The sequence below is a fragment of the Wyeomyia smithii genome, chromosome 2, assembly GCF_029784165.1.
Source record: "Wyeomyia smithii strain HCP4-BCI-WySm-NY-G18 chromosome 2, ASM2978416v1, whole genome shotgun sequence".
In the NCBI taxonomy this organism is placed as follows: Eukaryota; Metazoa; Arthropoda; class Insecta; order Diptera; family Culicidae; genus Wyeomyia; species Wyeomyia smithii.
This window is the reverse complement of record NC_073695.1, coordinates 44,198,602-44,215,967: the sequence shown is the minus strand read 5'-3', so window position 1 is coordinate 44,215,967 and position 17,366 is coordinate 44,198,602. Positions and strand designations below refer to the sequence as shown.

Genomic DNA, 17,366 nt, shown 5'->3' with positions numbered 1-17,366 from the left:
GTTGACAAAATTTTCGACGGTTTCCTGGCAACTTATCCGCTATACAGTTAACCATGCCAGCCGTAAATAATTGCGTGAAAGCATGTGTGTATTAAATACCATGCGCTCGAGTGGCGGCAAAGTTGAATGTGAACGAAAGTGTATAATAATGTAGAAAACTATAGAGTACATATATTTGAGTTTTATTGCACTCATTTGCGACGCACAAAGTTAAAGTACTGCTAATTATCAACGTATGAGTGCATGAATTAAAATTGAAGAGCCTTATCTCGACAATATGCACCAGATTGCAACTGTTACACATTCAAAGGCACTCGCTTAGCTGGCATGCGAACGATGACCTCCTGTCGCGTTTTGTACTGCTACGAGAATAGCGAAGCTGGAGACAGAGACGTATTTTCCTTCCGTTGCATTCTTCGTGAAAGTAATCACTTTAATAGGCGCACCCCGCCGGTGTTCTGTTACAATGTATTCGCCTTGTTTACCTGACCTGCCGTAGCCGTGGACACGGGGGTCTGCTAAGTGGGCATTTTTGAAGATTTTTAAAGATATTTTCTTAGTTTTGATTTCGATGAACTCAATAACAACTTTAAAAACAATTTTGCTCACAAACATCGTATTTTACGCATCATACATACGACTCTGGATTGGGAAATAATTTTCGTTTTCGACAGATTCAGGATTATGAGATTAATGAACTTACTTCTGATACAATGCACTTGCGAAACGCTCCTTATTTCGACACCATTTTGAACAGAACTGTGCATGCATAAACAAAACTAAAAATGCTGGCATAAACAGGAGAGTGAGCTAAAATATAAATATTCTCATTTCTCTCTGAACATGTTTGTCGTTGAATATAAGCACCAAAAATAAAATTCAAAGTTTTAGTTGTCACTCGTTAGTGAGCTGAGTAGCTTCAAAATCCTGTTTACATATCGTTCAATTGAATGAAATGATGTCAAAATGTTTACCGGTCACTTCCTCAGCCTCACCCTTTACCAGTGTTGCGAAATTTCAACACAGAAAAATAAAAATGATACAACAGCAATTTCACTCTCACTCTCTTCAAACTCATATTGAGTGTCACCCGTGTCAATTAGTTATTAGTGAAAATCATGTCAGTGAAATAAATAAGAACTATTATTAAAAAATTCCAAGCAATATAGAGAAAGGATTTTAATAGAACATTTTTTATTTCACTGAAACTTCATACAGATGTTCCTATAGGCCAGAAGCTTTGCTTGTTATTTGGCGTGCGACTACGTCTTTCTTCACTATACTGGGGTACATTCTGTGGAAACAGAAATGAGTATGTAACGTTTCGGGTTGGCGGAATGAAAGATTTCAAATGCGATTAGCTCTCACAAAACTATTCAGAATTCAATAATTAATATATCGTTGGATTGCTACAACATAGGTACAAGATTTTTATGAAATGATATTTCTCACCACCATTTTCTTATTACTTGGTGAAAATTACGAAAAAGTTTCAAGGTCGAATTGTTCCATACACATTCCAAATGATTGGCGCATTTTCCTAACGGAGATATCAAAAAGGTAGATGAAAGCGTTGGAACAATAAATATATGTAAACTGGTACTTTAAACGGAGATTCGTAGCCGCAATGTCACAGAGTCCGCTTTGATAAACCAATTCATTCTGAATTCTAGAGCACCCCTGCTGTCTTTCATCCTTAAAAAATAAATCCCTCGTATAATGAGACTGGTTTGAGTAACGTATAATAATTCTCTTGAGGGAATTGAAATTATGGCACGATCTTGGCTGGAGGAACGAAGTTTCGATAAGACTGCTCCCTCTTGACAAAATATAAGTCCTACCTATAATGAAAGTGACCAGAGGTGAAGCATTAAGTGCCTCTTCAGGTATGTGAGTGTGAAGCGGTGTTGGTGGGAGAAACGAGGTCTCGATAAGACTCCTTCCTCTTGACATAATAAGTTCCTCTTAGAATTACCCTAGCCAGGATAGAAACGATAGACAAATTCTCACTCCAGGGAATCGTAATTTGACGATATTGGTAGGATAGAAATAGGCTCGGTATAGTAGAGCAGTAAGCTTGAAACAAAAGAGTAAACTCTCACACACAAGCACGGATATAAAGGAAAAGCGTATCATTTACTTCAATAGTGATACTGCCAATAACATGAAGTGCGGAGTACAGAAAACACCTGGGCAATATAACAATACATCAAATGTGTCTGGTCGCAGTGATGGGTCAACACAGAGAAAAAAACTGGTACTTTGCTTCCACCTACTATTCTAGAATGCGCGTTATCTCAATTTATCATACTGTATTCAAAGAGTAAAGTGGACGGTTTTTTTTCTTGAGCAGCAAAAAGCGAGTGGTGGCGAATATAAAAGCGCGCAGCATTAAACCAGCCTGCTCATCCGTGCATCGAACGGTAAAGCGGACGGTTCTTCCTGGAGCAACAGAAAGCGGGTGGTGTCAAATATTGGGCACGTTTCTCTCATTGGTTCGATAATGTAGAAGCTACGTTAAATAATTTAGATTGAAAAAAATAATCCAGCAAAAAAACTGGAAAACTAACAGAAGAAAAAAGTTGTTTTGTGGTCGGTTTTTATAAAAAAAAAAAACAAAGCAGCTGAAGAGGACGGCTTCCCAGCAAAACTTTCCAAAGTAAGAGTGCAATCCATCGATTTCTCTTGGAAAATTGGGCCGAAGACAAACCCAAACTATGAAAAAGCCATGAAATTGATTGCAGCAATCGAGGCATAACACTCCCCAATTCTGTAAATAATCCTGCCGTTGCAGGAAGCCTTTGTTCTTGCAGCCTTGTCATCTGTTTATAGACTTCAAAACAGTAAACGATTTAGTTAAACGCAACGAGTAATGCAGATAATGCCTTGGAGTGTGTACGTGTAGGATAACACGCTGATGTGCAAAGATGTGGTACCTCGAAATAACATATGATATGGGCGGATGTTATTACTATTGTCGATATCAACCGCAAAGCAGTGAAAAAAGCATTCGTGCCTATTAAGAGGGAAGAAACGAAAATTGGACTTAGTCGAGTCTTGGTACTGAGATTGTGATGTGTACCTTAGTACTTTCGTGACGTGTGACTAAGACGTTAGCCGCGAATTGAAGCGACGGATAGCAGCTGCAACAAGGAACTCTGACACCATGGATGTCCGCACGAAATTTGAACTCCATAGGACGCTGATTCTCCTGGTGGTGCTCTATAGCCATGAGTGATAGTTGATAAAGAAGTCCAACCGGCAAACAGCTGATTTTCAAACGTAGGATCCTGCGTTCAATACTTAGCTCAACTTAGCTTAGTTTGACTGACTGCACATATCAATGGTTGCACTCCGTGTTTGATCCGGATCAGTAAAATTGCACAGTGAATCAACTGAATGGGGTTGGGAGTGACCGACCATTCTCAATGAACAAATTTTAGTGACTCAATACTTGAAGGATCAATAACGACGCCGGCCACGTCCTTGCAATCAGGTGGGAAGAGAGAAGGGATGTTAGTGTGACCCTTGCTATTTGGAGACCGTGTTAACCTCTGCATCTCCACAAAGGTCACAGGAAGAAGGTTTTTGTTAGTAGGGGAGGGCTCGTTGGATCAGGATTTACTTTGATAAGTGATGCGATCATACAGGTGATGCGTTCAATATTTGGCGAAAAACTGGAAAATGGAGTGTGACGCGTGTGCATGAACCACGAGCTGCGGATATCATCAAGCTAATAGAAAAACAGCAGCCTGCAGTAGGCTGGCCACGTGAAACGAATGTCGGAGCAGCGACCAGTGAAGATAGTCCGTGGTATACCCCGTACTCTTTAGATGTGTGGTGTAGATGAGGATACCTGATCGTTCGGTGTTAGAGGCGATTGGAGAGGACTTGGTCAAGATCTGGTGATGTTGACACTTATCTGGATTCGGGAATGGATCGTCGCTAAAGAAGTAAAGTAAAGTAATTTTCGTTTTCATCAAAAACGCCGCGGAGTACGATTTGGGAACCCCAGCAAGGACGTCCTTTTTTGCTAATAGTATTTTATTTTATCACGAATTAATTTTGATGGGGGTGTGTGCAAAAAAGAAAATGAGATCTTTTAGCTTAAGCTTGACGACTGCACATTTCGCAGTTATTTCTCAGTGATGGATCTAAGCCAGTGAGGTTGCACAAAGAACTGTACGCTAGATGATTATTTGGGACTATAATGTATCATCTTCAATGTACAACAATTAAGTAGCTTCTGCTTTCGCATAGATCGATAACGGCACCGCGTACGTCTTAACGGTTACTATGAGAGAAGAAAAGGAGGAAGTTTAACAATCGTTATCATCGTAAATCCAAACTAACTCTAACTCTTCAAGAACTGAGACGAAAGGTAGGTACACATTGTTCACCGTGGTAAGTGGCGGATTGTTTGTACTTTTTCCAGCTTTTCTTTACTGAGCCTCGTTAGTTACAACCGCCAAACATTGGCACTTCTAATTGCCTGGAACGGTATTTCATTCAACTGTGTGGCAGGCTGATTTTTATTTGAAATTTAGCGCGCGGGGAAGGGCCAAGCGGGGAAATGAGGGGAGCCGAGAATATACTCATGCGTAAAAGTTTCTCTATCATCGAAAGGCCTGATACTAAGATCTGAACTGAATTTAAATTTGGACTTGTATAAAAATAGTATTGATCTTAAAAAATATTTTCATTGTGCCATCGTAGAAAACCCAAAAAACAAATATTTGCTGTATGGTGCTGTTATTCATTCGTTGCGTGCCTATCCGAAGACGAGCATCAAACACCGTGTGCGTGTTAGGTACAAAAACAAAAGATACATCATAGCTCCAACCTCAGGGCTATGCGTGCTTCACCAAATTGGCTGTTGCCTGTTGCCTGGACCAGCATGTTTGTCTTTCAAGTCATCAGTTTTATAACATTCTCACAGTTGTCGTTTTTTTTTGACGGTTAACTTTGTCCGTTGATATTTTTGACAGTAACCAATATTCACACAAAAATCGGTTGCTTTCGATTGCTATTCTGAATATTTATTTAGACTACCAACGGCCAAAGTTAACCGTCAATAAACACAAAAACAGTCAATATTAACTCTGATTCCAAAGCCACTACATAGAAGATTGTTGAGCAATTCATGGTTTTTAGAACCTATTTTCGATACTTTGAATTAATTTGAACCATCTCTTTAAGATAAATTGATAATTACCATTAGCAGCAGCATTGAAGCATTTCCTTGATTGCACACGAGTCATGTACCGCTGCAATAATATACGATGAGAAACTAGTGGCTTTGCTCCACATACCCTGTACGGTACTGTTGCCTTCACCTTTATTTATTCCATTCTAACAACAAGTTGATAAATTGTATAAAAAAGAGGGTTGTTTTAAATTTTACGAAAATCCCCTACCTTCGAGACATCGAATTGGTCTAAGCACATGGAAGCAAACATTGATTGACCTGTTGAGACTCTGTCATTTGCTAGGCATGCTCGCATGTGATTGGTTCATTACCCGTAGTAATTTGTCCTTGAAACTGTTTATCAATTTCTACCGCAGAGCGAATGGTCTGGGTGCAACCAAACCGAATCAGGCGCCATTTTTTTTATAAATTGAGTTACTAACACCAGTAGATGTGAGAATGAATTATCTATTTTTCATGAAGAAATGAAACCATTTGAACATTTCATAATGATATTATAACAAAAATTGTGTGAAGAAGCTTACAGATAAAATACGGGGTGGTTAAAATTTGAACGCCGATTACTCGAAAAAATGTTTCTGGCGCCTGGTTTCTGCACACTCACCAAATAATGATGAAACCAGCATACTACAGAACTATCTAGCATTTTTTCTATCCAACAACATATTGGTTATTGTTATCTATCATGTGGTTATGTAGTTATTACCGTCTAACCGAACATTTGCCAGTTTCAATTTTAACTTAACGGAGTGTACCCTAGTGTAGAAAACAAAGACGTACTCCTCTGTCACAATAAACAATTGGAAAAATCGCGAAAGTTGCAGATTTTTCGTAAATTTGTTGGTAAAAGTTTTTGTTTACTTATGAAAATAACAAAACAAACGGAGAAGAATAATATTATCATTGGGTGCGCAACATAGTCCCCATTATTTTTCAACAGATAGCGCCAGCAGTAAGTGCTGATCGATTTTGATACATCTAAAACGTGATGAACCAAGCTGAGAAAGTCATGGGGACTGCCCAGTCATGCCTCTACGTCGTCGGTTCAGCCAGATATACACGCTGTGAACGTTATGCTGTTCATTTGGTGGGCACAGGTCCGTGTTATTTGTTATGATCGAAACCACTGGGGAGCGACATTGACATCAAACGATGCGATTAAGCCGAATACAGCCACAATCGAAGTTAAACGAAAAAGTGATTCTACTGCATGACAACGCTCGGCTTCATGTTCCCAAAGTCGTTAACACTTACATAAGAACGCTCAAATGAGCAGTCCTTCGCCATCCAATTATAACGTCCTTTGACAACCAAATGGCCTAATTCTATTACTATTCTACCCACGACCACACGATTAATAGAACGGACTCAGTAACGTTGCGGCTACGGAGCTCCCATAGCGATGGGCAATACTTTAAACGATTTGTAGGTAACTATTTTGCCAAAATAAAGTTGCATTTTTAATAAAAAAAATAGCAAACACTTAGTCGCTTTTGATACGGTTTTGACTTGGCTACTAACGTAGATTTTTGAATTTATTTGTTTTATTCAGAATTTACAAATTTTTTTCACGTGTGCTTCAAAATGAACGCAGTTTTTTTTTAAACATGATTTGAAATTTACGTGGATTCATTTTCACATATCTTATACCAAGTGTCGTTTAAGTTTCTGAAATAGGCCGTTTTGCTGAAAATTTGTTGATTTTACTGATCCTTTATTTTATTCTGATTCTTAGATGGAATTTGACTCCTGATAGTTATTTGAAAGTATGAAAGCAAGCATGATTGAAAAATTTGCTCAAGTGAGCATTTTACAAAATTTTCATTCACGAAATTCACGCAGTTTTTAACGCGCTACGTATCTCCCACGTTAAAATGACTTTAGTGCATATGTAATATTCTCCAAAAAATAAGCACAAAATCTCTACCGTGCATGAACAGATTTTTTTTTTCTTAACACCAAACTGAACTTTTTTTCAGGATCACCAGCGTTTTCTTAAGGATTTCTTCTATAATATTACTTGCCAGCTAAGCTTACAATAAATAATTTGCACTGAGAACTTTTTTTCCGATTTTAGGTGATCTGGTTGTTCAAAAAAATATACTTGTTTCTCAACTTTATTTCCAACCATTTTATTTATATTGTTGTTGACGTTCTGTCTACTCTGATCGCATAGATTATACATGAATCAAAATTGATTTAAAAATTCACGGTAAAATGTAAAAACCAATTTTGAAGAAAGGGCTCCACAATAAGCTTTATGATGATGAAAAATTCTTCCAGTACAATATTGAAAGAAAATCCTGAATATGAAAATCCTCGAGACTAGGAGGACTGTCAATTGGCATTAGTTGGTATTATTAGACAATACAAACAGCAAATGTTTATTTTCTCATAGCGAAAACACCAAGAATTTATTATAATAGTGCGAAAAATTACAAGCGGAACATGGTAGAGTTAATAAAATCAGTGTTAAACAAAAAAAATTGTTTGTAGGGAAATCGACACACCGTTATAGCAAAACAAATAGTAAATAGTAACTAACAGAATCCTGCGCACGTCCGTGTAATCGGTCATAATACAAACTTATCCCTCGTTGGCATTTCAGATTGTAATCTCCGCTTAAAAGAAATGTATAATATTATATCAATCTTTTTCTCAGTTTGCTTGTGAACACAGTGGCAATTGACAGTAAATAGGATAACATTAACTGGAATTGATAGTTTCCATCACAAAACATCATTCATAAAACAATCTTCTTATAATAGTCCAACCCAGACCGCCCATGCCAAATTGGCAGAGAAAACACGAGTGACCACTCCAGACCGGTACCATTAGCAACCCCATTTTCCAAAGACCCTGCAATCGTCCTCAACCAAAGCCGTCCACTCGACCTGATCGGCAGCAGCGAGCGTTTTTCTTGCGTTCGTACCCTACCGACGCGACGACCGTCGGTTGCCTGGTGAAAGACGGAAAAAAGACAATCTCTGGATAACGACAATGGTTGATCACTTCGCTGACATTCTACTTTCCGGAACGTAAGCCACTCGGAACAAATTCAAGGTAGAACAATGAGGAGACGAGCAGAGGAGTCCCTGATTGTTCTGCTGATAATACGGCGATGGTTGTTGATTTACTGCCTGCCTGCCTGTCTGTTCTGTCTGGAACGAGCCAAGCTTGTTGATTCCATGCTCAGCCTCTCTTGTCTTTTAGTTTTCCTTTTCAAGCTAAAAAATGCTCGCAGTATGCACGAGAATGGGCTAAATTGAATGGGGCTTAGTACAGCAATGGACACACAGACTGGTAAACGTAACATTCAGGTTGAATAAGTAGACAACCGTTAGTACATTAAAGATTAAGACCTGAAATTGATTACAGGTTTGCATTAAGTTAATTTCACAGAGAAAAAATAAAAGTCGCCTAAGCTCAAAGCGTAGACTAAAACATAATACACCATTAGAGTTTTCACGTCAGCATATCTTTGTTTCCACTGCATTGTATTCTCTCGTAGACTTCACGCAGCAGGAGTTTCCTGTCCTCAGACAGAGTTCTATGCAGTAGATGAGGAGCTAAAAATCATCATCACTTTGCCACTCACCTGGAATGTATCGGCGATAACGACGGCTTTCATGCCACCCTGTGACGAGTAGAACACGCAAACGAAGTAGATCAGTACGACGGCTACGTGCGTATCTAGACCTGTTGCCTTAGACAGGGCGATGGCGGGCGCCAGGACGGCCACGGACGTGTAGAATGACATCTGCAAGTACCCGGTGGGAAAAAAAGACATGACAAGAATGAGTTGGGGAATGGTGGAAAGCCTGACGATGTATAACGGAACTCGGTCTTGCGTTATGAACTATTGTTGATGGTGGATGATTTCACTAGTTAGCAAGGTGTGCTCTATCAAATGTAATTTGGTAGGGGTGAAACTTGAAAGCATTCACTAGAATAAATATTGGAAAATTAGGTAGGTACTGCGAGTTAAGGAATAATACTGTGCTGCTTTTCTTCTTCGGTATCGTTGGAGGCGCTTCGTACCCTCTAAATTAGCAACAATCTTAACCGCATGCTTTCGATAGTAATTTCAGTAACAATTGCACTCTTTGGACACAAAATAATTATTTTAGAGAAGTAATCACTCGATCGATGAACATTTTGGGTTGTGATGTTTATTTTCTAATTTTTTTATTGCCTTTCTCCTAGAAAGGTATAGCAATCACTTGCAAAACCGAAAGTATAAAAGTGCTCCAAAGGGCCGAATGGCATATATCACTCGACTCAGCTCGACGAGCTGAGCATTTTCTGTATGTGTATGTGTGTGTGTGTATGTGCAGATTTTTATTCTCACTCACTTTTCTCAGAGATGGCTGGACCGATCTTCATGAAATTAATTGCAAATGAAAGGTCTTGTTGCCCCATAAGACCCTATTGAATTTCATTGTAATTGGATTTTTAGTTTAGAGGTTATGTTCAAAAATGTGAAAATCATGAAACATCAATATCTCCGAAACTACACAACCGATTTGAACAAAATTGATCTCAAAAGAACGGGCTACTTAGAAAACCCTTAAGTTTTGAATTTCATGAAGATTAAACTTGTGGTTCAAAAGTTATGAAAAGAAACGTGTTCTGAAGACTGTTTAATCTCACTCATGTTTCTCAGAGATGGCTGTACCGATTTTCATAAAATCAGTGTCAAATGGAAGGCCTAATTGCCCCATAAAATTCTATTGATTTGTTTTGCAGTCGGACTATTACTTTGCCTGTTATGTTTAAAAATGTGAAATCCAGCTATGCAAAGGAACATATTCCGAAGACTACTTGGACTCACTCACTTTTCTCAGAGATGGCCAACCCGATTTCCACAAAATTAGTGTCAAATGAATGGTCTAGCTGCCTCAGAAGACCCTATTGAATTTTACTGTAATCGAACTGTAACTTCATTTGTAATGTACCGACTTGTGAAAATCACGAAATTTCATTATCTCAGAAACTACACAACCGATTTGATTATTATTATCAGATGAGCGGGCTAGTTAAGGGTTAACTGATGAATTATGATTGAACACGTGGTTTCAAAGTTTAGCTGCCCTACACGTTCCGTTTTCATTTGATTATAATCGAACTTAAGCAACCGTTATGTATAAAATTGTTAATAAAACAACGAAAGTCTATTATCTCAAAGATTACATGACTTATTTGAACATAACTAGTGTCATACGAACGAGTCATCTCTCAAACTTACAAATAACAAACTTCATAACAATTTGATATGTGGCTCAAAAGTTATGGAAAGAAGAGAAATTCAAAGACAATTTAAAACTATACCTGCTTTGATCGATATCTGTGGCCTCAACATAATTTAAATGTGGTATCGTACTATTTGAACGTTCCAAGTTCATTGATTTCTTGCGGTTTGTTTGTAGTCTGCAAATGCACGACGAATCGGCCATAGGATATGATCAAAGTCAAATAACAAATCGTTTGAAATAATTGGTTATATCGAAATGACAACATCCTCGTCTTTTGGCTTCTGTACATCGCCTTTATTATGAATATATTCATATTGGGTGGTGTTCTGTCATTATCAGCAGACTTTCTGGCATCAATCTGACACCGAAAATACCCATATTGGGAGGTATTTTTGGTTGTTTTCCAGAAACTAAAAGTGGTCGTCTTCAAATTCAAAATAGTGTCCAGGGTCAATGTTTGGTTTCTATGCATCATCACGTTTACGGAAATATCCATATTGAGTATTATTCTGTCATTTCCGACTGTTGCCTATAAGTTGCTATTTAGCAATTCAAAATGGTGCCTGAGGTCAATTGTTAGCTCCTTGCATCATTATGGTTCCAGAGATACTCATATTGGATAGTATTTGTTTATTTTAGGCTGTTTTTCACAAAACCGGTGGTCGCCATCTTGGATTTCAAAATGGTATTCAGGATGCTGTTTAAAGAAAAACTCATATTGGGTGATATTTGGTCACTTTGGACTGTTTTTCAGAACCCGAAAGTCGTCATTTTGGACTTTAAAATTGCCTGTGAAATCAATTTCTGTCATCTGGGCGTAATTCTGGTTCCGAAAACATTCATATTGAATGGTATTTGGTCATTTCCGGCTGTTTGCCAGACACCGGAAGTCACCATCTTAAAATTCAAGATTGTGTCTGTGATCAATTTTTAGCTTCTGTGCATCTTTCTGGTTCCAGAAATACTAATATTTAATGGGAATCGTCCATTTCAGGCTGTTTTCCAGAAACCGGAAGTTGCCATCTTACAATTCAAAATGTTGTCTGAAGTCGATTTGTGGCTCCAGTGCATCATTACGGTTCCGGAAATACCCATATTGGGTGGTATTTGGTCATTTGCCGCTGTTTTTCCGACACCGGAAGTCGCCATTTTGGATTTCATAATGGCATTTGGAGACAATTTCTGGATTTTGAACGGCATACTGGTTAAAGAAAAACTCATATTGGGTGGTATTTGGTCATTTTCTGCTGTTTTCAGAAACCGGAAGTCGCCATCTTAGAATTTAAAATGCTATCAGTGGTCGATTTTAGCTCCTGTGTATTATTCTAGATCCGGATATTATTATATTGGGTGGAAATCGGCCATTTTCGGCTGTTTTCCAAAAACCGGAAGTTGCCATCTTACAATCCAAAATGTTGTCTGAGGTCGATTATGGAACATATTTGTTACCACTAAAAATATTCACTTGCCATATGGTTCCATTTAGTTGATTAGTTCGCGAGATGTGCAGAATTTGTGAAGAAACATGTACTTCCAGAAGAGGGAGGGTCGTCAAACCATTATGGACATATTTGTTACCTCTAAAAACATTCACATACCAAATCTGGTTGTATTTTCTTGATTGGTTCTTGAGCTGTGCGAAATTTGTGTTTCATTTTCATGGGATCCCTCCCTTTTAGAAGAGGGAGTCGGGTTTCAAACCATTATATACATGTTTGTTATCACTAAAAACATTTACCTGCCAAGTTTTGTTCCATTTGGTTGATTAGTTCTCGAGATGTGCACAAATTTGTGTTTTATCCAACTATTATGGACATATTAGTTACCCCTAAAACATTTACATGCCAAATTCGGTTTCATTTGCTTGGTTTGTTCTTGAGTTGTGCAGAAATTTATGTTTCATTTGTATGGAACCCCTCCCTTCCAGAAGAGGGAGGGGTCTCAAACTATCATAGGAACCTTTACCGGCACCAAAAACCCCTACATACAAATTTTCACGTCGATCGGTTCGGTAGTTTCCGAGCCTATATGGATCACACAGACAGACAGACAGACAGACTTGACTGCATATTTATATGTAAAGATTACAACATTAATATTTTAGAATCTAAAGAGTGAATATTCATTTATTGGATTGAAGCGTTCATGTAAATCTATTTTTACAAATAAAAAATTGAATGAGAAAGGCTGGGTCTGACCGCTAGGAGGATTAATTTAGGTTTTTTGTTAGGGAATTAGAATTACGTTGTCCACAGATGTGAACTTTTGTAATAAACTATTACTTGCTCAAATCAAGACATTCTGAAATAAATAAACGCTGGAAGTACTGTATGAGCAATACTGCACTACTTAGAGTAAGAGGCAATTCGCACGTTTTGTGCTGTGCTTGAGTACGAATCATATGTCTATAATTGAGAACCTTTACATGGATGTGAAAAGTCAATCCATTCAAACTAAACAATATTCCGATCCATCACGATGGCATCAATCCGCGTACTTCTCACAAACTATTGGAGTGCTACCGGCTTCGGATTCGCACATTAAAATACGATACTACTGACTGAACTGCGTCGAGAAAGACAGTTTGCTATCCAAAATTGGATATGATAATCACAACCTTTGTGCTGCCCCGACAGGGGGGGGGGGATAAAAGCGCTTTGAAGACACACACTGAAAAATACCGCGCTGCTGCTGGGATATGTGACCAACCGGACAAGTGGTTTGTTTGAGCCGAAAGCAAATTCGGAAAACCAGCTGATACTGGCGCAACCCGCTGCTGCTACTGTTAATATAAGACCATCCGTCCGTCTCACCTTCCGCCAAAAGAATACAATTAGTTTGACCAGAAGCAAGCTCGTTTGAAGCCCAAAGAGTTCATTCCCGGCTAACTAGATATACTATTCTGTTGACCTTTTCAGGCAAAACCGGCAAACGACTAATCAAGGGACGTAATTTTCGTTATTTGTTTTGCTTATATCACTTCAGGAAGTGATAATGTAACTTGACGTTCCAACGCGCCAGAAAATGAGGTGTCGAACTTTTGCTTCCTAAAGTTAAAGCTCTGCCCTGATTAGAGTTTTGATTTATTTTTCCATTTGATAACAATTACTAATCGAGCTTTTTGCCGCGATGAGACTGGCGATAATAGGTAAAATCTATTTTTGAGAAGCTTTTATTTTTCGGGCATGGTAACATTATTTTTCAGCAACTGGAAAAATATTTTTATGTTGTACTTTTTGTCATTTACAAAATTAAATAAAATGTGTTTGAAACGCTAAATTTTTGTTGATTTTACTCAAATTGTACAATATTCATTTCCTTATACACTCAAAATTTGATTGGTACGTTTTGGGAAGAACCAAATACTATACAGTCAACAAAATAACATTATTGAGGACGATGTTTGGTTATAATTTCGGCTGAGCAGTCTTGAATAAGTAGAACGATCTGGTTTTTTACTGTCCGACGTTTCGTCACTGATCAGTGACATCTTCAGGGGAAACTGTTGGTGTTTATTAGCGATTAGTGTCTGTTTTAATTCTTAAATTTGTTAACAATTGATAAGAGTTTATCTAGTTGTCTGTGGTTGAGTTGTCTGTGACTTACATAATTCTTGTTCGTTCCTTGTCTGGATGCTTTTTAGAGCTTATCGTCAACATTAATTGGGGCGATTCGGGGTACATTCTACAATATTGGTGTTCATAAAAGTCTATGGTACAATTTTTCTCTTATAAATATTTTGAACAAACTTACAAATCTCTTTGCTGTGGACCTATTGCGATGGCGGATGGTAACGTTATGGGGAGTAGTTGTGATTGTTATTGAGGACATTACAACATTACTGAGAAGTAATGAACAGTTTGCTTCGGAATTCAGCTGCTATACAGCGCTAGTGTGCATGTAGTTTTGAGTATTTTTTTCTTAATTATCTCGTGAATTCGACCACTCAGAAAATTTCCGTTTACAGTAAAGATTCAAAAGCTACTGATTGGTAAATAAATTCGTAAGGAATTCTGCCACAACGTGGTACTAGGCTAGGGGCACCAAAATTCACAGGAATAGTTAAAAGCTATAATCTTTCTAAGGTAGCTATTTCGAGCTTCAGGGCAGTACTTTTTTATCGCAGTTTTTGACCAGTGCTATATTTTCCTACGAAAATTGTCTTAAAGGGCATGAGAAAGGTTTATATATAGTTGCCTTATGTCGAGGTATGACTGCACGTGAAAAAAGGTAAAATATGGCACAAATACCAAAGTTTCCATTAATCGAAATCAACAAAACATCAACGAAAAATGTCGAAAAAATACAGACTGTTGAAAAAGTGAAAAATATCAGAAACATCAACAATGTCAAATACAAACAATCCCAGGGAAAATAAAAGAAAAGTTTTTTCCAGCAAGTCATTTCCGATTTCGCTGAAACTTTCCACAGTTGTTTTTTTTAAAGAGGTCATTTTTTAACATCAGTTTTTCATGTAGATTCACGACTGCTGTTTAAAAAGGGATTATACAAAAATGTGACACATAAAATAAAATATTTTATATGAGAAAAACGGCTTGTTTGATTGGAATGGAGTCTTCAGCAAAGATGTAAGCAATAAAATTACCGTTATAGAGAAAATCTATAAACTGTAAAATAAAATTTATTCTGGGCAAATTTTTCAAATTTTAACAAAATATATCTCAAAAAGTACCCTTTTTCAAAAATCTCATTTATTTACACAACGATGTTTACAACAGTATGTCAAAATTTGGTGATTGTAAATTGAAAAAAAGTAATTTGTCTTCGGCAAAGTTGTGGGTAGCATTTTAGAATTTTACATGAAAAACATTTAGAACCCTGAAGTATTATGATCAAAATTCGGAATACAGTATTTTTTTAGGATGTGTAGTCAAATTTCCTCTGGCTTTTAGCAATCTCTTTGGTAGGTTTATTTATGAGTCAAAATATTTCATATCAATGGAAATGTTAAAGTTTGCTCTTTGAAGAAAATTAGTCAAGGAATCCAACATCATTGAATCTTTCAAACGAGAGGTGCATAAATTTGCTTGATCACAATAAAATTATTTGTGTAAATGTGCCGAGTACCAACGCCTTTCCTACCCTATATTTCGCAATAAGTATCACCCCCTTACTCCGCTCCGCCTTCAGTCTTTTCGTAATTTGTGTACAACGCTTTACAGCATTTTTGGGAGAAAAATCAAGTTTACTCTGATATGCTCATAATTTCTTTGCTTATTTTGCTAATATCGCTGGAACTGGATATGTCAAAAATGAAAGAAAACGCCAAAAATGCTCTAATCGTCATATATTTCGAAATTTTTCAACATTTTTTCAATGCGAAAAGTAGCAATTTAATTCAGATGATGCGAATAAGTCTAAAATGTAAAAAATAAAGTAAATCAAAAATGTCATACAAGTCACAAACCTTAATGACAAATATATAATTGAATCCAAAATTTCATAAATGAAATAATGAATAACATGATGTCATAGCCAAATCTATGTGTGAAACTGTGACTAAAAATAATATATTTCATTATGACTCGTTTCCATGATTTTCAATATTTTAAAGTTTTTCTACAAAACTGTGCGATTTTTATGAGTTCATACTTTTTCTAGATATTGTAAAACGCTATATTTAGAAATTACAAAGTTATTTGAAAAATACGAATTTTCATGCAAAAGAATTTTTTTCATTAAAACAACCGAAAAGACTCTATTAGACAAATTATCTTATATTCTTTTGGAAGTAAGATAGTAGTGCTTCCAGAATATCAAATAGTCGATTACGTATATTTGCGTGCTAAGAAGTAATTTAAAGTTAAACAAGGGTAAAAATCCGTTAATGACTGAATTACTTTTTTTTATTTTGAACTATAGCTAGATCAAATTTTCAGCAAAAATATGTATTCTGTTTGGCTATTAATTTCGTAAAAGATATAAAATATGAAGAAAATCCAGGAAAAAGACACCTTCGAAAAAGTTGCTAGAAAAAATATTTGCCACAACTTTCTCGAAAACCCTGGCAGTCTATCTCACAGCCTAAAATAATAAGTTTTTCAAAAATAATCACTAAATCGTCCATTCCGGAAGAAACGCAATAAAATGCATAGAAACCAAATTGCTAAATTTCCAAATATGGTATAACACTAAAATCAAATTTGAGGACGCTATTGATTCAGAGCACGAGCTCAGCTAAATGAAACACTGTGAATTTGAGGGTTTCCGATATTTCTGGAAGAGTTTCATAACGCCCAATTAGCTTTGATCGATCATTCGAACAAACGAGTAGAAGAGAGTAAACAAAAAAGAGAGAGAAAGACGGATAGAGGGAAAAAAATGAGAAAAAAAAGGAAAAGCTAAAAAAGAAAAAGAAAAAGAAAACAAAACGTGAAAAGGGATCAGAAAACAAAAAACACCTGTAGAAAAAAAAAATAAAGTGCAAAAGAGTGTTTATACGTGAAACTTAAACATTTTACTTACACAAAAAGCCAAAATATTTCACTGGAAACAATTACGCCTAATTATATTGATCAAAGAACATATTTGTGTCTTTTATACATGAACATCACTTTACGGAGGCAGCATCCTCCTTACTGCGGAAACAAGAGTAGCGCTCATGTCTAAGCGGGGCAAGAAAGCATCAGCCACTTTTTCGAGCAATCACATTACTAGTGACTAGAAATATTTCCATAATTATACTTGATTTATTTTAGGCGAAATGGTCCAAGCGATAAAATGTTCTTCTTAAAATCCAGTTTGAAACAATAAATTCTATAGAAACAGAACATAAATTTTCGAGTTCAACCAATCAGCCACCATAACAACAACAGCTTGTATTGAATCTTGAGCAAGATCGAGTACTCAGCCAGTATTTTATAAAACAATTTGGATTTTCA

The 17,366-nt window shown here is 36.8% G+C and overlaps 1 protein-coding gene across 2 annotated transcripts in view; it reads right to left on the bottom strand.

Annotated features, from left to right (window-relative positions):
- Nucleotides 1-17,366, bottom strand: part of LOC129722762 (sodium-coupled monocarboxylate transporter 1) — a 207,792-nt gene that overhangs the window by 172,150 nt on the left and 18,276 nt on the right. For both annotated transcript variants that reach the window (XM_055676476.1, XM_055676477.1), the window contains one exon: nucleotides 8,808-8,969. In XM_055676476.1, the coding sequence (XP_055532451.1) occupies nucleotides 8,808-8,969 (162 nt within the window). The remainder of the gene's footprint in view (nucleotides 1-8,807; nucleotides 8,970-17,366) is intronic.